The sequence below is a fragment of the Petromyzon marinus genome, chromosome 49, assembly GCF_048934315.1.
Source record: "Petromyzon marinus isolate PM22_M1 ecotype Great Lakes invasive population chromosome 49, UKy_Petmar_22M1.pri1.0, whole genome shotgun sequence".
Classification (NCBI taxonomy): Eukaryota; Metazoa; Chordata; class Hyperoartia; order Petromyzontiformes; family Petromyzontidae; genus Petromyzon; species Petromyzon marinus.
Genome location: NC_133715.1, coordinates 7,753,104 through 7,776,799, shown reverse-complemented (window position 1 = coordinate 7,776,799; position 23,696 = coordinate 7,753,104). Strand labels below are relative to the sequence as shown.

General features: G+C 52.0%; 1 protein-coding gene across 3 annotated transcripts in view; it reads right to left on the bottom strand.

Annotated features, from left to right (window-relative positions):
* LOC116953057 (F-box only protein 30-like) overlaps nt 1-22,636 on the bottom strand; it is a 33,965-nt gene extending 11,329 nt beyond the window's left edge. The window contains exons 1-5 of one of the 3 annotated variants that reach the window (XM_076074666.1): nt 17,608-18,247; nt 15,312-15,486; nt 9,410-9,543; nt 8,963-9,086; nt 5,555-8,143 (exon numbers count right to left, since the gene is read on the bottom strand). In XM_076074666.1, coding sequence (XP_075930781.1) covers nt 5,555-8,143; nt 8,963-9,086; nt 9,410-9,543; nt 15,312-15,486; nt 17,608-17,642 — 3,057 coding nt within the window. In that variant the 5' untranslated portion in view covers nt 17,643-18,247. Of the gene's footprint in view, nt 1-1,828; nt 8,144-8,962; nt 9,087-9,409; nt 9,544-15,311; nt 15,487-17,607; nt 18,248-22,536 lie in introns of those variants that run through there. The other 2 variants (XM_032972910.2, XM_076074665.1) reach the window with 2 other exon arrangements.
* Nucleotides 22,637-23,696: the final 1,060 nt, after the last annotated feature.

The window sequence follows — 23,696 nt, the reverse complement described above, 5'->3', positions numbered from 1 at the left end:
TGGATCACACGTGTGGACGATGAACCCAACCGGCCGTCGGGATTGGGCGGCAACACATTGTGGCTCGATGGGAAAGGGATGAATAGTCGGCGGTCGAGACCGACGACGGAGTGGCAGGCGAAGGAGGAACCACGCCAGCCCAGAGAGGACGTCTAGCGTGGCGATGGGAGCCAGACGGGTCGCTGTTGCAGCGCGCATGACCGCAAGAGACGGCGGAGTCTCGGGGAGGCCTTCGTTCAGCAGTCGATAAAGCATGGCCAATGATGCTGCATGTTTACTGAACTTCTTCTGCACCCGTACGTAGCTAACCGTGCTAATCGGAGGCGATGATGAATGATGAAACCACATAGAGACGCTGGCCTCACGCAGGAACACTCAAAACCCAAACACCGACCTCCAGTAAGAAATTCCAAACCAAAAGGGAAATGCTGAATCCACATCGGAACAAGTGACACCACATGGACACAATGACGATCTAAGTGGGAATGTTGATCTAAGTGGAAATACCCGACCCGCACAGGAATGCAATCTCACTCGGGAATGCTGAATGCATAACGGGAAAAGTTGTTTTGAAGTAGGAATGCCCACCTCCACTTGGGAATATCGAATCCATGTGGGAACGCTCATGCGGATGGTGGGGGGGGGGGGGTTTCTGAACTCGTGACTGTGCCTTCAACACGATCCCATACCGCTCATAGCTGAGCACGATGGATCACAATGGAAACAAATACAAATAAAAACGGTAATAGCAACGGCATGCGCGTTTCTCCGCGTTCGGGCGATGCCACGCGCGCGCTAAGAATGTGTTGCCCTCTATTCGCGCGGCTAGGCGCGCGCACGCATGCACGCCCGCACCGCGACGTTTCAAAGCAGTTCTCGGTTTGGAAGAGTGCCAACTGCCTAATATGAAAGCAACATCTGATATTGTGATAATTCGTTATCATATAAACACACAGGAGTTTTGTGTAGGTGTGTGTGTGTGTGTGTTTGATTAGCGGGGAGTGGTATTGTAGCGGTTAGCGCGCTGCGCCACGAACCCGGTACACGCGAGTTCGATTCCTGCTCACGGTCAACACCGGTGACTATTATCTGAACTGGTCGTGGGCCTTCCCTAGGTCAACTCAGCCTGAAATGAGTACCTGGTGCGGTGTGTAAATATCGCCACTGGGGAGACAAAGGCAGCCGGGCGTGGTGTTGGCCACCCACCCCCCTCGTGTGCCGTGCCGACCTTCATAGATGCTGCTACTCGCTAACAGCACTTACCCCAACAGTCTGTTAAGGCTATAGGGGGAATCTTTGTTTTAGTTTTTTTTTGTGTTTGCTTAGCCGGGCAGTGGTGGTGTAAATGCAGCACTTCTGGAGCGGAGGCTTGGTGGATCACACCAACGTTGTGATACTCGCTACCTACCTTAGACATTGAGGTCACCAGACCCTGCCTTGCAAGATGGCATCACACCACGTGCAGACGAATCTCCATCCGTTACATCTACATGGGATAAATTGCTGCCGCCTCGTATGCCTGGGGTTTTTTCCAGCTGCTCCAGTTTCTTTCCGCTCATTGATTGGCCGATAACAACTTAATATATAGAGGACTGCAGAGCTTGGGGCGTGGGGGGTTGAATTGGTGCCGGCACACCACCCGGCTGCTGCCGTTCCCGCTCTGCCTGCGGTTCCTCGCGCCTCCGAGCGGAAGCCTCTCTCTCTTTCCAGAGCGAACGAATCCTAAATTTTGATTTAAAGCTTTCGCGACTGCAGTAATTCATATTCTTAGTTCTTTCGGTAAAGTCAGGTGTGTCGGTTTGCAAGCCGACACACCTGATGACGACCGTTTGTGTTATGGTCGAAACGTCGTGAGAATTTTTATTGTTTTATATATATTTTTTATTATTTTATTGTTTCCCTTCAACGTGACTTTACCGAAAGAACTAAGAATACGAACGAATCCTGTGTGGTGGGCGGTGGTGCAGAGACACCTCGCTTCGTGACAAACTACGCTGCCAAACGAGGCGGGTAATCCATCCGACCAGACCCTCGGGGGCAGTCAGACCACACCGCGGCATACACGGGCGTAAAAACCAGCCGCAGCTAGGGCTTAATCCAAGACGAGCTTCTGCCGGGGTTTTATTTGAGACGGCAGTAATCTGACGTGACGCGGGAGGCACTGCAAGCGCTTCCAGGAGCGTCTGGCTGCCCCGGTGTTGGCGTCTGTGCTGTTCCACCAAAAACCAAAAAACCCACGGTAGCGTGTTTGTGGAAGCCACCAAAGGTCAAGGCGCACATCTGCAATTGCTTTGCTCATGCCCACTGCTGTCGGAAGAGCCTCCATCGGAGGGAGCCCTAGAGAGCCCCTCTCGAGGGTGGGGTGTCACGGTGGCGAGTTGTTAACTACCTCGCCTGGTATACAGGAGGTCGTGGGTTCGATCCCGACCCTGACGCCTGCTGTATAATTGGAGTCTGCGTGTCTCTCTCTCTCCCCGTGGTCGCGTGGATGTTTCTCCGGTTCCTCCGATTTCCCCCTCCACATTTAGAAACGTGCGTTGAGAGTATTTGGCAACGATCAATTTCCACACGATGATAAGCCACGTCGTTGGGCTATAATTTGTGGCCAGGTCCCTTCTGAAAAAGAGCTACACAGCAGCTCAGCGGGCCTTACCTGGTAAAATAAAAAGTTTCGTTTTATTTTGGTTTTGGTCGACTCTTCCACGCTGGTCAGATTTACTGGAAGACGTGGGGAGTAACCGACACTCCATCCCACTGCGCGTGACCTGCAATGATCGACTGGCGGTGGGGGGGGATTTAAGAAACTTGCAGCGTTGCTTAAACAACCACGTGGAGAAGATGAAATCGAACCCTGCGAACTCCAGAAGGCCTTCATCCAGCAGTGGATTGGGTATAGCCGATACCGACGATATGACAAATGCATTTTGAGTGCAGCGATGAACTAAACTGTTGCACACAGAATAGAATAAGAACTGGAACATTCATGATTGTGGAACTAAAATAACACAGGCTGCTGGTGTTGTTGTTGTTGTTGCTGTTCGCACGTCATGAACAACACATGGCCGAGCGGTGGTGGTTTCGCGCGTGGCCTGTGATCCAGCACTGTGGGGGCACCCTTCCCCGTGGGCCCCGTGGAGCAGCCTAAGCCCTGGCTCGCCAGGAGATAGGGGTACAGCAAAGTGTGGACTAATCCTTCTCTGTCCCAACTGCATGGAATAGAGTGTTGCTCTCTCGGACGCGCGGGTTGTCCCTGGGTCCTTTCGGTTTCTTCCCCCATTAATTGGCTGACAGATCTGAACGTATACACACGCGCCTCCGTGTTTGCGGACAGCGCTGCCTGATGCGGTTGCATAAATGGGACTACGATTTAAAAACTCGATATTATTTTATGACGGTGGTGATGACGATTATGATGACGATTATGATGAAGGGCAGTCGCGGCGAGATGTGAGCGCCGTAACCGGAGCATGAAAAACCACCGCTAGGACCCGCAGCCATCGCAGCTTTCAGCACGGGGAACGAGCCAGCACATGAGCAGAGGCTGATGAGGGTTCCCAAGTGATCAAAGAGAGGGCAATTTTTCCACACTGCCCACAGCGGTGGACTCTCAGAAACATTGTTTTCGAGAGGAAGCTGGGTACTAGATAAGTTACGAGCGCCGGGGCGGCATGCAACCACTGAGGGCCCGAGTTAAAATCCACGCGCCCGCCCCGATATACTTACGACGTACCACAGACTCACGATAGGGAGGCCCACGGACTCGGTGCTAGCTCCGTGATATCCCATTTGGCGGGTCGTATGCCAAAAAATGTAAGTTGTGCGAGCTCTCCGAAGGGATTCTTTGTCTCAAACCTTGATACCGACAGCGCAATTAGGATAATATTGAGTATGGGGAAAGTAATATATTCATCGGTTTGTCCGGCATGCTATGATATAACATAACATTATCATATCAATATTTTTACCATTTCATAAAAGGTAAAAAAAATCTATGCATGGTTGCTATATCAGGAGCGTAAGACTCAATATCAGCCAGGTCAGCCTAGGTCCGTGATCTGGAAAATATTTCTTCGCCCGGCACACCACATCCAGTATACATGTTGCTACGTGGCTGTGGCTACAACTGGTCACATGCCTCCTAATGGAGGCTTACCAACAACCTGAACGAAAATATTCAGTGAGAAAAGTCAGCCCGGTACATGACTAATCGTGACAATTATCATCCACTAGAGTCCTTACCACCACAGACGAACTGCGGAGGGCAATTAATTAATCACGCGGAGGGAGGCGACGGTGATGAAACGTAACGAGGGGATAATCTGCCGCTCGTTAATTGGTAATGAGCGTCACCTGAGAAATGTGCCGGCCCCACGCCGGAGCAGAATATTCCTGCGAGCGTGGCTCTGTTTAATAAATAAGTTGTTATAAACACGGACGGGAGGGCCAACGCCACCAAGACAACGAAACTTTTGACGCTTCGCAGATTTACAGGGCCGTTAATGAATATGTAAGTCATTAAACAGAGACAAAAGCCTGTTTCTCAATGCAGCGGTAACATTTCTTGTCCATCACCCTATCGATCTTAAGGACCAATCCTTTCCACCGAAATGTGTTTAAGCAGGCAAATTCTGGACCAGATATGACTTCTCTGAGACTTATCAGCAGTCCGGCCTGATACAGAAATTCCGCCGGGGTGCCTGATATCACAGTTCCAACACTGCACAGGAAAACAAACTGCGTGCTCTGTGCAGGAACAAAACAGTTGGCTCTTTGAGCTTCATCTGTCCTGACCACTCTCCTCACACCTCGACTCGCCCCAGTGCCGCCCCCCTTTACAATCTTACTCGAGCGCTGGACCCCGACTGACCCACAAACTGCGTCACACACCTGCAGTCCTCCTTTCACCACGCTCTCTTAGAGCGCGTGAAAAAAAAACGCAGATGTAAACAGCTCGGCAGGAACGCCGGCCAGCACTGCCGACCCTGTCGTTCCCTCCTCCAATTACAGGAACGCCAGCCCACGAGATGTCCCGTCACGGGACACGGCGGGGACCGGTGTTTATCAAGCGGTGCGCTCAGTGACTCCCCGCTGAACCCCATCTCGGCGAGGCAGTCTCGGGTTGTAACACAAATCGTATTCCCGTTCGTTTCAAAAGCAAACACGGCGGTGTTATTTCGTGCTTTATTTTCCGTGTCCAGTTCGGTCTTTGTTTTTTTGTTATCCCAAAAAAATCCGTCACGTCGGAGCCGCACAAACGGATTCATTTCAAAGCCAAGTTGTAATCGAACGCGCCCCGTCGCCGATGACGTTCAGATTCCTTGCAGCCGGAAAGGAAAAACAAAGCTGTGAGAACGAGAATGCTCGCGCATCGGCGGAATTGCGCACGACGTTTTTTTTTATTTAATAAAAAAAACCCCGCTACTTTCCGCCCCCCTCTATCTCCGACCACCGTCAGGCACCGTTTGGCGAGCACCGTGGGACAGCGGGTGAGGATGGCGGTCGAGCCCCCGGGGCCACAAAAGGAACAAGCCGAGCGAGCGAACAACCAACGAACCTTGTGCTTGACCCGCCACGCAGAACTACCGCCGCCGCCGCCGGCGCCGGTGAGCCTGCGCCGGCGCTCCCACACCAGCGTCACCATCCCCTTCTCGGGCAGCACGCCGCTGCAGACGTCCCGCAGAAGGCGCGATACCAGCGACAGCTGGCACAGGCTGTACCCGTCCAGCCGCCGCGCCACCTGCTGCAGCACCTCCAGGGGCAGCCGGCTCAGCCGGTCGCGCTCCCCCGAGTCGCCCAGCGCCGGCGCGGGGCGAGCCCTGTCGTCGTCGTCGTCGGACGACGAAGCGATCGGCGACGGCGCCGCCGACCGTCCGTAGTCGCGGTGCTCGGGCGGCACAAAGGGAAGGACGCCGAACGAGCCGAGCCGCGTGCTGTGCACCACCTTGGCGCCGGGCGCCGACGGGCAGAGCCGTTGCTGCGTGTAGGGGCAGCCGTAGTGCGCCAGCGGGCACCGCTGCTCCAGCCAGCCGTTGAGGCCCGCGTGGATGTCGCCGTGGACGTTCTTGAAGTGGTGCGGGAACTCGTCGCGCCGGAACAGCTGGCCGCACACGAAGGTGAACATGGAGCGCGGCTTGGCCTGGTAGCGCGTCACGCACTCCAGCACCAGGTCCAGGCCCAGCCGCGGGAAGGGGCTCGGGTTGGAGAGCTGTGGGCTGGCGTGGTCGCAGGCCGGCGCCGAGGCCATCTCGCCCACCATGGTACGCGTGGCCAGCACGGCCGACGGGAGGCTGAAGGTCTGCGTGCCAGTGTCGGTGCGGGCCCCGTCGGGCGAGACTCGCCGGTCCGACACGCCGCGCCCGCATGGCGACTCCCCGTCCAGGCAGAAGAGGAGGGCGGCTGTCACTAGGTCGATGCCCGGACCCACCTCCCCGACGCCGCCGTCATCGCCGCCCCGCCGCTCCCTCGCCAGGTCGCCCGTGTCCACCGACTTGTCCTGCATGCGCCGCTTCCAGCGGTACAGGTCGCCCAGGTAGCACCGGCGGAACGAGTCGGGCGGCCGGAACGGCCTCGGCTCTCCGGTGTGAGCCGCGTAAACTCCGGACCCGTCCGTCTCGCTGAAGACGCGTGGCCGCCACTGGGCGAATACGGCACGCTCCCACGTGGGCGGGAACTGCTCCACCACCGCCGCCGCCGCATCTCCTCCACCTGCAACCGGCGCGTTCGGCGGTGCCCCCAGCTGGTGGAGGCCGTCGACGGGCTCGCCGTTAGACGGCGCAGTCCGATTGCCGGGGCCGGCCGCGTGGCCGTTGGCGTAGGCGGCGCCAAGCTCGCCGTCGCGAACTCGCGCGCGCGCCGGCGACTCCCCGTCGCCGCGCCACGCCGGTCTCCTCCCGTGCAGCTGGAGACGCAGCCGCGCCGCCTCGCGCTGCCGCCGGCTCACGCAGGCCCCGAGGGCACCCGGCTCGCCCGAGTCCTCGCCCTCCCAGCGGCGCGACGACACCGGCGCTTCGGCCCGCGGCTCGAGGCTCTCCACTCTCTCGAGCAGCTCGCTGCAGGCGGCGCCCAGCAAGGAAGCCGCGGCCGATGCCGCCGCCGAAGCGGAACTGGCCGCATCGGCGCTCCCGTCCCAGGCGGCGCTTCGCGTCGGCCCGTTCGCGTGCGCGAATCCCACGAGGCCGTTGTGAACCGAACGGCGCGACCCGGATTTCCCGTTCGTGCAGGCTGTGTCGACGTCGGCCCAGGCCCCATTTGCCGGGTCGCACGCCTCCGTTGCGTCCTCCGTGTCCATGAAGTCTATTATGTCCGCCACGTCGGCCACGTCCACCACGTTCACCAAGTCCACCGAATTCGCCACGCCTAAAAACGTGTCGCCCGCCGCGTTCGCCGCGCCCGCCCCGTCCACCGCGTCCACCGCGTCCACGTACGAGTCGCAGCTGCTGAGCGACTCCTCGGAGCGCGCCACGCTGAGGGGCGCTCGCGAACGCGGCACGGCGCAATCCCGCCGGTCGGGCGCCGCCCGTGCAGACGCCGCCGCTGCTGCCGGCGCCTCCTCCGCTCCTTCTCGGCGCGCGGGAACAACGGCCGGCGCCCCCCCACCCTCACCACCGTCGCCGCCACCCACCACGGGAACGCCTCTCCGAGAACGCCGCGATGACGCCCCCTCGCCGTTTATCCCGTCCGAACCGCCGTTGACCGCCGCGCCCACCGCGCCGTTCGATTCGAGCCCCACCAAGTCCCGAGCTGCCGGAATTCCGGACGCCGTCCCCGCCGCCGGCGGAACTTTGCCGGCGAGCGAAAGCGGCGTCAGGCCGCTGGGCCCGGCGATGGCCTGCGCCTCGTCGGCCGCCGGCTGTTCCGCCGCGTGGCCCATGCGCTCCATCTCGCGCGTGGCCCTCTCCAGGATGCTGTAGGCCTTGGCCAGGCTGCGCGTCGTCTCGACGCTGGCGCGGTACAGCTTCTCCAGTGTCCCGCCGGCGGGGCCCGCCTCGCCATCCGACAGAGAGACGGACACGGAGGCCGAGGGGGGCAGGAAGAGCGATGGCGTCGCGGAGGAGGAGCCCGAAGCCACGGACGAGACGTCGTCGTCGCTGCTGTCTCCGACGAGCGCCACCTTAGAGGCCAGCTCCGGGAAGAGCGTCATCACCTACGTGGGCAACAGGGATGCTCGTCGTCAGCTCATCCTGTGGAACGCTGAACCCCGTCACCATCAGCATCATCATTAGTTTATAACTATAATAAAAAAAAAATTTCATCCTAATCAATCAATCCACTGCTGCGTGAAAGCCTCTCCGAGCCATCACCATCCCTCATGGTCCTGCTATGTAACAATTCGTCAAGTTCCTGCACATGAGCCGATTTCAAGTCTCCATCTCTGCGGTGGGTGTCTGTCCCAGTCCCTAAACAATGCACGTATGTACGTTGAACTTCTTTCGCACTGTACGTAGCTAATCGTGCTAATCGGAGGTGTGAAATGGCGTGATTAGCGCAGGGCACCGACGGGCAGAGCCGCTGGTGCGTGACCTGGCACGAATCGGCGAACCTATCTTTTTTACTTGAACCGACTCGAGTTTTTTTCCGACTGTAGCCCGGGGAGACATGATGGCGACTCAAGTTGGCTGTCCCTATGGAAACGTGGGTGCAAATCATCTCATCGGTACGCGATGAATACCACGGGCAGGCTTCTCAAAAACTCCGAAGCTCGCCGCGACACACAGCGCTGCTGCACCTTTCCGCGTGTAACCCTCCACCACCCGACACAGGCCAAATCAATTACGTTGGGTTACACGGCAAAATACTGGCCAGATCACTACGTGGCCCGACGCATGAACCAATGACAAGGCGCGACACCGGCTGAAGAAGAGAAAGTCACGCGTTAAGAAACTGACAATTGATCACAGCACAGGCGACATCGCGGCCGGTGAAGCGTCGGAGCAGGCGCGGCCACGCTCATCAACACGCTCACCTTGAGCGACTCGAGCAGCATGCGCTGGTCCCTCTGCGCCAGCGCCATGTCCAGCTGCTCCGTCGAGTCGCCGGACGTCGTCGCGCCCTGCGTCTCGTGCGGGCGCCGCTGGTTCTCCCCCACCCTGCGCCGCGACAAATACAACGGCGCGTAAACACGCGCGCGCACGCCTCCTGCGTTGCTTCCACGCGCCGCACGGTGGCGAAGGAGAACTGTGACAATTCACGGCATTGCCAAGGAGGCGGATTCTAATCACCCCATGCCTGATCTCCGCTGACAAATCAATCAAAACTGCCCCCTGTTCAGTTCTTGCGAATGATGGCAATATGTTCAGTAGCTAAATGCCAATGTCGGCGTCTGCCAGCTGCGACGAGAGGGCTCCAGGAGAGTGTTCGTGTTCCCAAAACCCTGCCCTTGTAAGAAAGGCACACAAAAATGGAGGGCTACCTGACGGGCCAGCGGTTCCACTCCATGGTGCAGCACACCACGCTGGCGGGGCACGAGCGCAGGTGCGAGCCCACGGAGCGACGCGCCAGGGTCAAGGGACAGCCGTAGGCCGCGTTGAGGCACGGCACACGCTCCTGCCAGGTTCACACACACATACACACATTTAATACACGCTTCAACACACACACACACACACACGCGCGTACACATTTTTTCAAATTTATACACAAAGACAAAGATCACCCCCGTATAGCCTTAACAGACTGTTGGGGCAAGTGTTGTTAGCGAGCAGCGCGGCATGCTATAAATTTGCACATAAGACACTTCGTTGAGCTATCATTTGTGGCCATGTCGCTTCTGAATAAGAAGATAATGGTTCAGTGGGCGTTACCTGGTAGAAAATATTTTATTTTATATGTATATTTTTTCAAGTGATTTGTTTACCTTTCCTATACTTTGCACTCCTATCGTGTTTATGCATTGTTGGTCGTTGTGACTTTCTGACCCGCACCCCTTACTGGTCGGGGGACATTTGCGAAAAAGAGCTTTATAGCTCATCGGATTCCTCACAAGATAAATAAACAGTATGATTGTGATCTCACAATCTGGAGAAATGCGGCACATGTCTCTCACAAGCACTTGGCTTTCACCGTTGCTTAACGTTGCCCGGACTGCCCTCCCTCTTCGAGGAAACGTGATAACACCCGGCAGTCGCGCGTTGCATCACGTTTGCGAAATCATGCGAACCAGGCTCCATGTTACGTAAAGTCATCGCCCGTGATTTGTAGCAGCCAATGGTTGTTTACAAACAGCACGGCGCGTGGTTTATGTAAGAGGCCGTGCGTGTTTTGTTCGGCTCCCGGTCGCTAATTTAAGGGCTTCACTTTAGTGACACTTCCAAGGAAGGTGCCCGAATTATCCACAAGTCTGGATATTCGTATCTGGTTGTTTTTTGCACGTGATCCGGAGGCATGGTGGATCACATTTTGCGTGTGCGAACGCGTAGGCAGCTGGAGACGTAGTGGTTGGCGCAACTGCACTACGAACCCGGTGACCCAAGTTCGATTTCCACTCACGACCATCATTGGTGACGAATATCTTAACCGGTCCTGGGCCTCCCTTAAGTCGACTCAGCCTTCAATGAGTACCAGATGCGGTGTGTGAACATCAGCACTGGGGAGACAAAGGCGGTCGTGCATGGTGCTGGCCACCCACCCCCTGGCGTGTCGTGCCATTTATAATAGGTGCTCGCTAAGAGCCCTTGTTCCGACAATCTGTTAAAGACTATACAGGGGATCTTTGTACGCGTATAACCCTCTTGTCAATCCCTCTGCTGGACAAGAGCATCCACGCGATGTGCGAGTCGTGTTGGTTATTTGACCACACTTCACCATGCTATTCCGTACTGATTGGTGAAGGTGGTGAGCATAGTCGTGGGAGCATCACACGGCGCCACATTGGGAGTTTAAAACGCAGGAGGCTTTCGCAAGCAGTATCATCCATAATAGAGGTTGTTGGGTTAGATTGCGGAAATATGAATGTGTCGGTAAACCAGCCATCACCCGACACGGCCAGTTAGTAAGTTTTGTCACGTAAACAATAAATGGCAATTCTTTACGCATTTATATTTACGCGATCTAACCCAAAAACCTTTTACGGATAACATTGGGAGTGTTCTGCACTGCCCTCTGCTGCCCACAATGTAGCCCCGCCGAAAGCGTATAAGACGTGTGTTATGCATGTGCATCACCCATCCATGCTCCGTCCTGGCAAAATCCTTCTTCGATTCCAAGATCTGATATGTTCTGGTACATTCCGGGTGATTTGGCCATATGTTGATCTGTGAATTCTTTAAACTGGCTCGGCTGACCGCGTGGCCAATAGGTGGCAGCAGTGCGAGTTGGTTCGTGAATGCACGGACAACACCAAACTGAACTATTTTTTTTATTTTACCAGGTAAGGCCTCATTCAGAAACGACCTGGCCACAAATAATAGCTCAACAAAGTGGCTTATCATCACGTGGAAGTTTATAGCAGCTAAATACTCTAAACACATGATTATCCTAAATGTGGAGGAAAAAACCGGAGGACCCGGAGAAAAATCCACGGGACCACAGGGAAAACATGGCAACTTCAAATATACAGCAGGCGTCAGGGTCGGGACCGAACCCACGACCTCATGTATACCGGGCGAGAGAGTTAACATCTCTCGACCGTGGCACCCATTACAGGTTTACCCGCGCTTTATGCGGTAGATGCGTTCCTGCCGTCAAATTTAATTCATTGCTTTACTTTTACTTTAGATTTGTTGTCTGTGTCATTTTGCTGATACAGGTCACTCTTGCAGCTGGGGGGAGGGTGAGGTATAAATAAGGATAGCAAAACAGCAAATGACTCATGTAGAATTACATCGAGACCCCCACTGGCTTACACAGAGACCTTACCTACACTTGCAGACACACAGACTTACATAGATTCCCAATGACCTGATAGACTCACAGGAGATATCGTTAGAATTACACTTGAAAAAAAACTTCTAAGACCTGTAAAGATACCAATTGTGTTAGAAAGACTTCCATACAGACCCACAGACTAACACACACACACACAGTGACCTGTAGACAGAGACCCACAGACTAACACACACACACAGTGACCTGTAGATAGTGACCCACAGACTAACACACTCACACAGTGACCTGTACACATAGTGACCCACAGACTAACACACTCACAGTGACCTGTAGACATAGTGACCCCCAGACTAATACACACACAGTGACCTGTAGACAGTGACCCACAGACTAACACACACACACACAGTGACCTGTAGACAGTGACCCACAGACTAACACACACACACAGTGACCTGTAGACAGTGACCCACAGACTAACACAAACACACAGTGACCTGTAGACAGTGACCCACAGACTAACACACACACACAGTGACTTGTAGACAGTGACCCACAGACTAACACACACACAGAGTGACCTGTACACATAGTGACCCACAGACGAACACACTCAGAGTGACCTGTACACATAGTGACCCACAGACTAACACACTCACAGAGTGACCTGTACACATAGTGACCCACAGACTAACACACACTCAGAGTGACCTGTAGACAGTGACCCACAGACTAACACACACACACAGTGACCTGTAGACAGTGACCCACAGACTAACACACACACACAGTGACCTGTAGACAGTGACCCACAGACTAACACACACACACAGTGACCTGTAGACAGTGACCCACAGACTAACACACACACACAGTGACTTGTAGACAGTGACCCACAGACTAACACACACACAGAGTGACCTGTACACATAGTGACCCACAGACGAACACACTCAGAGTGACCTGTACACATAGTGACCCACAGACTAACACACTCACAGAGTGACCTGTACACATAGTGACCCACAGACTAACACACACTCAGAGTGACCTGTAGACAGTGACCCACAGACTAACACACACACACAGTGACCTGTAGACAGTGACCCACAGACTAACACACACACACAGTGACCTGTAGACAGTGACCCACAGACTAACACACACACAGAGTGACCTGTACACATAGTGACCCACAGACTAACACACTCACAGAGTGACCTGTACACATAGTGACCCCCAGACTAACACACTCACAGTGACCTGTAGACATATTGACCCCCAGACTAACACACAGTGACCTGTAGACATATTGACCCCCAGACTAACACACTCAGAGTGACCTGTAGAAAGTGACCCACAGACTAACACACTCACAGTGACCTGTAGACATAGTGACCCACAGACTAACACACTCACAGAGTGACCTGTAGACAGTGACCCACAGACTAACACACACACAGTGACCTGTAGACAGAGACCCACAGACTAACACACTCACAGAGTGATCCACAGACTAACACACTCAAAGAGTGACCTGTAGACATAGTGACCCACAGACTAACACACTCAGAGTGACTCACAGACTAACACACACTCACAGTGACCTGTAGACAGAGACCCACAGACTAACACACACTCAGAGTGACCTGTGGACATACAAAGACCCACAGACTCACGTTGATAGCCAATGACCCAGAGGCAGATATAGAAACTCCCAAAGGTCGGGAGGGCACTCCTGAATTTTCAAGCTCTTAAACTACATTAATTAAAAAAAAACTATATCAGTCGAATCCATCACTGCACAATGACCTTACTCAGACTTACATCGGGATCCACAGACTTACGTGGAGACCCATGGCCTTAACCTACACACAATTACATGGAGAACCGAATACTCACCGAAAGAGACACAGATGATGCACGACATAGGAGCCTAATAGACTTGCACAGAGACGCACACATCCATACGACCTTAATTTAAGAGCAGGCGCAAGTCCACCGAGACCAAAAATGTATTTTTTCAAGGGACACTTGCGTGCGTGCGTGCGTTGCGGAGCATGTGTGCCGCTTATTTCCGTACGTGACTTTACAGTGCCCGCGAAGGTTGTTCCACTGCGTGGAGGCACATCCCACGCGGAGGCGTTTCTACCGTGTTTGTAAATACTCTGCTGCCAACGCAGTCTCCCCTTGAGTCGCACCTCCGATTCACCTCGCGGCCCCCGTCAGCCTTGGGGCGATGGACGCGTGTATGTATGTTGGACTTCTTTCGCACCGTACGTTAGCCAACCGCGATAATTGGAGGTGCGCGGGAAGCATAGCAAACCACGCTGATTCTAAATGTGGAGGGAAAGACCGGAGGACCCGGAGATAAACACACGCGACCACTGCGAGAGAGAGAGAGAGCGACACGCAAACTCCAAATATCCGGCCGTCAGGGTCGGGATCGAACCCACGAACTCCTGCATACCAGGCAAGGGAGTTAATAGCTCGCCGCCGTGGTGCCCCAATGTTAAAGGCTCCCATGGCGTTCATGTTAAAGGCAAAAATAATTGGCAGTACCCTCCTGATGACGAGTCATGCGACTCGGTGAGGTTTTCTTGGGTAAACAAGTGTAGTGATCATAACAATTAGTCGAAAGAAGTGCATCTCAATCATGTTGGCATCACGCCCCCCTCCCCAATTAAGATCAGTGGTCCCCGTGCCCCCCTCCCAATGGGTCCCCAACGACACTTCAATCTCTATTGCTGTGCAAAACACAGCGACACACACCGTGACATTGCTGTGCAATAGAGATTGTGTCCAAGAGAGATTGGAGGGCTTGAAAGCCTTCCGGTGAGGAGGGTCGCGAGCTACGGCATGGATACCGAGCAGGATACATTTTTGAATGCGCGCGGGGAACGTTGGCGCCACCTTACGGCGACAAACAAATACGAATACACACCGTGAAACAAATGGCTTACGAACATAGCCTGTCAACCCCGTATCAGTGCCTACCTTATTACAGTCTAATTCAGACCTTATTGGTCACCCCGTGCCCTTCTAAATCTCAGCGTTAATCTTACAAAGTCCCAACACAAGGAAGAAACACAAATAGACAACATTTTTTTCCCGTATAGAAACGGTTGTACACTGTATGGACCTGAAAACTCTATTTCGCTGTACAAGAATACAGGTAAACCATGTAGGGTGACAGGAATGAGAACAAAAAACACAGTGATACACCTCAACATGCCATGAATGTCTTGCTAAGAGTGCAATGACTATGGGGCTGAACATGTGATTTGTGGTGCATTGTGACGGTCTTTATTGGGAGCTGCCATACCAGAAAGGTTGGGAATGACACCACTATAACAGGGACAGGCCCCGGTTGTCGAGACTAACTATGGAGTGACAGCCAAAGGACGGAACACACCGAAAAGTGCGCCCAATCGCCGAATCGTGTGCATGTGCGTGCGTGTGTGTACGGGTGGGGGTTGGCCGGGTACCTGCGGGCACAGCAGCCGGTGCTCCTGGCTCTTGCAGGCGTGGAAGACGGCGCCGCAGGAGGCTGGGCACGCCAGCAGCTCGCACGCGATGCCCGGCGCGGCGCGCGTCTTGCACCGGCGGCTGACGCACGCGGAGCAGTGCGCGTGCACGCCGCTCCCTTCCATCTCCGGCGTCCTGCCGACGGCACACAGGGTCTTTTGAGCCACTGAGCCTAAAATAAATGGTTTATCGATACCACCCTGGGTATCAAATACTCGTGATCTTCTTCTTCGACTTGAGTTTAGCTATCAGAGGTCAATATCGTCAACGTCAGTTGGTGAGGCCCATTGAGCTGGGCAGATCTTTTGCAAGGACGACCACAGCCCAAGACCGCCGGCAGTGGCAGCAGTTTCACGACATTTCAGGGAGGGATTGTGCAAATTAACGAGTGCCAAACGTTAACTTAAGTTAATTAAAGCGCAGAGGGATGATGAATGAGAACCACCACCGCCGGCACTCAACCACTTGACTATCGGCCACTTCATCCAGTTCAATCAGATATCTCTCTCCACCGTGTTTCCGTCAGGAAGGCTAGTCCTTGACTATGCAGATGGGACGTTTGTTTGTTAGGCAGCTCCGCAGTCACATGGAGTAGGGGTGGCCAAATGAACCAAGGCGGTGTCAAATCATCGTGCCACCACACCAGTCATTAGGCCTGGCCCAAAGCAATCTGGATGGCTGGTGCCCAATACACACGTCTGGATGACATTCTCAAGACATTCTACCTCCAGATCACAAAATATGTATGATAGAAATGGCACCGTAGTAGTTATCGGAAGAATGTATTTACAGAAGGGTATCGTCGCATGAATAGTATTGTTTTAGGGGAAACATGAAACATCTACAGATTCTGAAAATATATAGGAAGTGTGTGTATGTAAATTGGACAGTATCCAGCGATAGATTGTCAAAGGGCTGTCCAGTATGATTACCATTTAGTATTATTATTATCATCATCATCATCATTTTTTTCAAGTCCCTTCATTGAATAAAAAAGAGAGTAATGAACCCAGGAAGCTGACGATGCTGACCGTAATGGATCGGGTGCGGCGAACATTCCGTACACAGCTGGCAAAGCCTCATCCCTCGCTCATGCATAAGTCGATGTTAATGAGGACGTGTCTGTGGGGGTAACTTGACAAGACCATGGGAAGCTTCCAGGATGCCTTGGCAGTCGCTCTCATCTCTCGCTCAAGCGGTTGCTGCCCCTCGACCCAACTGTAAGTGACCCCATCAGCCCCCCGCTTCTGAAGCATACTTGCTTTTACTGCCAGCTAGGTTTTCATGCTCATGCTCTATAGCTATCCTCTTGTTATCTGGTTGTGCCGCGCGTCGTTCGGCACGCCCTCCGATGTATGTTGAACGTTTTCGCACCGTACGTGGCCAACCGCACTCATCGAAGGTGCGGGAGAGAGTGATCTTTTAACCTTCAGTTCCTGAAGAGGCTTCCCAGCAAGCGGAGTGAAACGACGGACATCATGCAGAACTTCATGTGGCACAACTCGATAACAGTTCCGTATTCCTCAATGTCCCACACGCCAGTCAAAGTGACCCGCCACGCCGACCCCTTCCGTGTACAGATCTTGTTCGTTACTATTAAATCGTTACTCGCTGCACACACCTCGTATGTGGTAAGCCCCACCCACGAGAATAGCAGAGTACCGATTTCAAATTAAGACAGAGGTCTTGTGTGTATCCCCGCGTGACGTTGATTGTGCCACTTCAAATTTAGAGTATCTTAATTAATTTGATTTAAATTAAGCTAGAAGATCTAACTTTGTATCAGACACCCCATGTTGGACATGTTTACCGATGATTAACACCGATCCCGAGTTTGCTGACTTAAACTATTTCTGCTGCATAACATTGGTCTGGAAGTCCCACAAGGTCATGCACTATACGTGTTTTATTTTTACGGGGAGATACTGACACGTGGAGGAAGAACACGGATTTTAGTTTTTATACGTTATCGCACAGGAGTTCCCACTCATTAGACGTGCACAGTATATAATGACAATTTTTATTCTAAGAAGATATATTAACATGGCACTGTGGTCCGTTGAGAGCAATGTAGTTTTGGACACCCTATTTTCTACGGTACAGACTCTCCACAAACACGTTTAACATATATTGTCACGGAATTCGAACGGAACTTTAAACAACAACTGTCAAGAAGAGTGCCACGGTGGAGGAGATTGGCTTTAAACGGCCAATCGCAACAAACAGGACGGACCGAGTGGCATTCGTATCACCCACCTGGCATTGAAGTCGCAACGCAGTTCGATCAACATTTTCTCAACAGCTCTGTAGCGATGCGTACGTGGACTTCAAAACGATTTTAGAGATCAAGTACACAAACGTGTCTGTCCTGGGGTTATCGCTTACAGTGGTGCACTAAAACCCATCTCGTTAAAACAACAAACGTGGAAATGAATACAATATCTGTCAAACTAACAAACTCAAAACTTGACGAGGCCACCGTCCTCCTCTTGCCCAGACATGCCCATTCTGCTGACCGCTCGCTCTCCTTACGCTTGTACCCTTTAACGGAAGGCAGTCCCATCTGCGTGGCACGCCAGCCACATGCCCTATCATGTTACAGTCCCTTCTCCTCCCCCCCTCTTCTCCCTCAACATCGGCCTCTACTTCGAAACAACCCCGTGTCGGCGACCCCCCCTCCCCCAGCCGACGACGGTGGTGGTGGTTGGTGGCAGACGGCTGCACGGGATGGTCAGCTGGGAGGAGGCCACGTGTGCTGTGTCCGATAACACGGCCAAGCGGTTGCGGCAGCGCCGTCACGCGTCGCACCAAGTGTCGCGCGGGTCAGCGGTGTGCGTGCCGGCACAGGAGCGGGGAAAACAGGGCCACGCGGCAACATCTGCTGTTTACCGGCGCCGGTGGCACCACCACCACCACCGCTGGGCTCTTGCACAATCATAAAACACGGGACGTCGTCGGCAATGTCACGTGCAAGGTTGTGTTGAAAAACAAAACGAATGAACGGGGTGACCGGATGACTCGCGAGGTCAAAACCGCAGAGCCGGCGCCGCTGAGAGCCTGAGTTTTAATCCAAGTAGTGGCAGCCTGTGATTAAACTGGGTTCGCAAGTGTAGCAGGTTGATGCTTTTAGCCGAGTCACCAATGACTTCACAATAATCTCTGTCATATTTCCCATAATTTGGCACTAACTCCAGCTCTGAAAATAAACAATCCTAGTTTGGCTGCCATGCGCCAAACATCTCTATAACGGCATGCATGGGAACGTAGGGACGTCTCCGATTGTGGAAAATAGGAAACTCGAAAGTAGTTCTATGAAGTCTTTATGCGAGGACCATTCTCCAACATGGGGTGATGCTTTGCTATCTGCGTGACACAAACGGCACAATTAGGAATAAAAGTGGGGGGGAAAGGAAAAAGTCTATTAAAATGGAGGTTGGGGGTGTGCAGACCGGTTCACTTATCAAACTCAGGTCTCTGGTTAATAGCACGTCCTAACCACTGCTCCCCCATGAGTTAAGACTTGTGTCCCACAATAAATCAGACACCGGGATTGGAAATAAATAAACGCCTGTGCCTCAGAACGGAATGTCTCGCGGTCAAATATCCATGACAACCGAGGAAAACACAGCAGCTCGTACTACCGCGCATGGCCGTTACTGTAACAAAAAAAAAGGTGTATTAATAAACGCACGTGTTGTTATTGTTCCAGTCTGCTTCCGCGAAGCGTAGGAGGAGGTGATTTTTTGAATGCAGCCCAGAACACGACTTGGGGATCAATTTCTTAACAGCCTCCGCATCGTCGAAGCGGCAATGAGACGAAAACCAACACCGTGTGCCGTCTCTCAGCCCACTCGCCCCCTGCCGCGTTGTGTCCTGGCAGCCACCAGATCTTGACCGAAGCCTTGCAGGAGCGAACCCCGTCGAGTAGATTGAGGCTATGCATTGGCCTCGATGTGACTGCACGTATGTCAAAGCGCTGCAGAAATATGTTTCAAAAGCCTATATTGCTTGTGGATCTAATCATGCCCGACTGTTGTGTTAAAACATGTAAAGTATGCTTATTTTTTGTTTTGCATATTTACGCGTGACTTGTTACGTTGTTATTATGTTTTTTTTACTTTATTGCTCGTGCTTAGTCCGGATTTAACCTAAAGAGAGTTTAGTCTCAACGGGCTCTTGTGATTATCATAGTTATTTTCATCAGCCTTTGTCTTTCCATTGCTAGATGAAGGCCTTCCCATGCCATCACCATCCTCAAGGTGTCTTCTTTGGTTCTTTCGGTAAAGTCACGTAGAATGATAATAAAATAATAAATTGATAAAATAAAATAACAATAATATTCTCACGACGTTTCGGCCACAACACAAGCGGCCTTCATCAGGTGAAGGGGGCGAGACTGTCTGGTAGGACAGCGCTGGAGTGAAAGAGCCACGTTCAAATACGGCCTTTAAGCTGTGTGAGGTGGTTACCCTTTCAGGCACATTCATAATGATGGCGATGATGATGATGATGGAGAAGGGGCCATTGGCATGAAGATACATTTTCTCCACATTTCTACAGGATTATTTTAACAAGAAGGAGTGAGTGGACAAGTTCACAGGGCAAAAGTGACAGGAAATTGCTGTCCATCAGGAATAACCTTTTACCGAAAAGCATAGCTGACACAGGGGTTTGTGATCGTGCTGTTTTAACTCTCCCACGTGTTTCAGGGTAGTATTGCGTGTTGCTAGAAAGTGATGTCTTCATAAAATTGACTTTAAATGACATGCGGCACAACCGTGAAGATCACATCAGGGAGCTATGGCATAGCTGAACGTTTTGGAAAGCTGACCATGGAATGAAATAGTTTTTAAGTTTGCTTGAGATAAACACAGACCCTCTCTTCACTAACAGTACAGTAGATAAACAGAGGAAACTTGCGGATAAGGTGGACATTTTAAAAAATTAAGTAAAACTAAGGCACCTCAGCATAACAAAAGCGTTGTCTTCGATTTGACACAACCATATAAACACAATATGCAAGCCCAAGGATATACGTGTCCAGGACAATCACACCTGGCTTTCTGCCAGGTGTTGTTTGCAAGTGCCTTGTTACAAAGTGCTGTATAATGATACAACCAACTGCGGAAATAGGGAAGCAAAAATAATAATTTCAACTTCATATTACTGTATTTCAATGTGTGCAGACGCTAACCTGTATTTCTTTTTTTAAGATGCACTCATGCTTTGTAAATGTACGTTTCACAGGGAGACAATTTATGTTTTTAATCGATTTACCATTGAACGGAGCTAATTCCGTACTGGTTACAGAACACACCGATGCCAAGTGTGCCACGCTGTGATGCAAATTTCACGATTCACGAGCAAATGACACGCTGTCAAGTTAGCTTAGGTGAGTTATTGTAGAATCCTATTGATGTCACTCTGTTAGAGCATTTTTAATTCGTCAAAGCAGAGGTGTTTCGAGAGCGCCGTGGCAGTGCCTGGCCGTGTTTTACGCGACACCGCCAAGGTAACCCGGGGCTCAGTTGCATTAAATCAGTGTCGATTAAAGCAGAGTCCCCCACTTAAGTGTTTTTTTACGCAACTGGCCACACAGGTCTGTAACAAAATTTGACACCATCAAACTTCAATGAATTGTCACGATCCAGGATTGCGATCCGATTCAATTACTTTGCTGTTGTTGTTACACTGCGGTAAATGTAGAGCTTCCCAGTGGTTGCAACGGGTCATAGGTCGAGACCATTGACGTGCGACAGCGTTGAGACGCCTCATAGGGCACATTTCAGCGACTAGCTGTGCGAATTTGGGATCGCGTCGACTGCGCAAAACAGTCGGACAGGCGATGTTGTCTCGTGAGCAATGCCACTCCGGTCATTTAACGTTCACCTCGCTGCGAATGGAAGCGCTGTTAAAGGCTTCCTATGGGAATTTCTTGAGCGGCTGCAGCTGGACTCGAATCCTGAATTAACCGACCTCGAATCCTGAATTAACTGACCTCTATGGCAGGAACAATCAACAACAGTCGAAGTCTATGTATTCCAAGTACGCATTTTTTAAGGTCAATCAGCCGATAAAGCCTTCAGTGCCAATGTCACGCGCACTGCGCTATAAACCCTGTAAACCGAGTTTTGAGAGTGGGTCACGCATAACGTATGTATGTTAAACTTCTTTCGCACCGTATGCAGTAGCCAACCGTGCTAATCGGGGTGGGAAGTGATATTTGACCCGGTCCTGGGCCACTCCTTCAAACCACAATAACAAGCGTCGTGAAGCCGCTGTCTAATAATCCCCATGACCGATAGGACGTGAGGAGAGCTTCATACGCCATTGGAATTATTCATCTTCGTATGGCTGGGCGAAGAAGTTAAAGTTTGACGTCGTGAAGAAACATAACTGTCTTTCCGACAGTTCTGTTTCTTCACCTGAGGACGGCTACTTGTGTTGTGGCCGAAACGTCGTGAGAATTTTATTTTATTTTTATTATTTCCCTTCTACGTGACTTTACCGAAAGAACCAAGAAGAAGATGAATCCCTGCAGTCACGAAAGCTTTAAATCGAAATTTGACGTGGATGTCAGCGATCCGTTCAAGGCCTTCCAGTGAGGCGGAGTGTTGAGTGGTCGCGATGCCCACCGGGGAATGGATCTCTCACGGGCAAGGAGTTCGGTTCATGGGGGCGATCGCCTTTGGTGGTGGCCACGGTCACAATTTCTGTTGCTCCTCTCTCGTGCCACTTGTTAAGTGGTCGCATCTTCCCTGGCCTTGTCCTCAAGCGGTTGAATGACAACCATTGTAATGACAAAGGACTGGCTATACATTGTTATTATTTAGAACAATGGGTGAACTGTGAATTCAACTACTTCTGTCCACATAAATGCCCGTGTATCACCAGACGTCGCCGACCCGCAATGGTGTACAATCACTGCTTGATTTGACAGATTTAGGTTTAACATGGCACGGAGGATGCACATCGCTCAGCACGGCCGTCGTTTGGAGCCCCAAAGGCGGCAAAGAAACTAGGCACCACCGTAGGCTCTGTAAAATAGGCTAGGCCTCGGAATCCTTTTTGCGTTACACGCCATTGAGATGGGGACGCGGGGACGTGACGACGAGGACAGGGGTCCCCAGGGGAGTCGCGCAGTGAATACGCGGGGAAAGCGAAGACAGCAAAGGAGAAACCCACCCGGGTCGTAGCATTCCAGCTTCAGCCGCCGCTTCCCGGCACCGCCATTGAACGATGCGCCCTCCGCTGTTGTATGGGCTACGGTGGCCCCAGACTGACAAACGTGTGGTGAAGGAAGGTGACAAACGCGTTTCGTAAATACAAAGCCGGTCTTTATTTGTTACTAAAACTCGACACAATAAGCCAATAAGTGTGTGGATATATTATTAGCTCTTTCGGTAAAGTCACGTTGAAGGGAAACAATAAAATAACGTGACTTTACCGAAAGAGCTAAGAATATGAATTACTGCAGTCACGAAAGCTTTAAATCAAAATTTAAGTGTGTGGATGTTTCGGGCCATGTGCTATGAAAAAGGGCCATTGCCGGAAACGTCGCCTATTTTGTTTAACTTTTAGAGGACAATGCTATGAACTAGAGAGACTACCTCCTGAATTAGAATAAAGTATAAATAAACAGACAATGCGTCTCCTTTACATCCAAGTTTTTTTACACATTCCATCAGCCACGCGAACCTTTTTGGGAGTGCATCACGTGGGCAGTATTGAGTTAGTACAAGCACATCTCTGGACGGGTTTTGACATGCAGTGTCTCATCAGCCGTCAGGATTGCTTGAATCAATGCCGGGGAAACTGGCAGGTGATTTTTCGGCAAGGGCTCGGTGGCAAACTTTGCACTGTTTGGGGCCGTCCATAAATGACGTCACGCACCTAGGGGGGTGGGGGGGGGGTCAGACATTTGTGACGATGTGTGACGATGGGGGGGGGGGGGGTGAGAAATGTGACGTCACATCAAAATGCGCAACCTTAAATAAATATAGACAACACGTTCTACTTAATTAAATAGACTTTTAATAAAGGTTTTCTCCTACAACATCAGAGTGCAGCGCCACATTAAATACGCACTACAATGACAATAGTTTAACGCGATTTGAAGCATGTTTTATTTTGGGGGGGGGGGTGGGGGGCAGAGCTTTGTGACGTCATATTTGAGGGGGGATCTGACTTTTTGTGACGCCATGTGACGAAGGGGGGGGGGGGGTCAAAAATCGTCCAAAATCGCGTGACGTCATTTATGGACGGTCCCTTAATACATTTGCTAAGTCATATCACAATAGCTGTCAGCTCATTATCAGTGCCCCCTACCTTATTACAGATCAAAT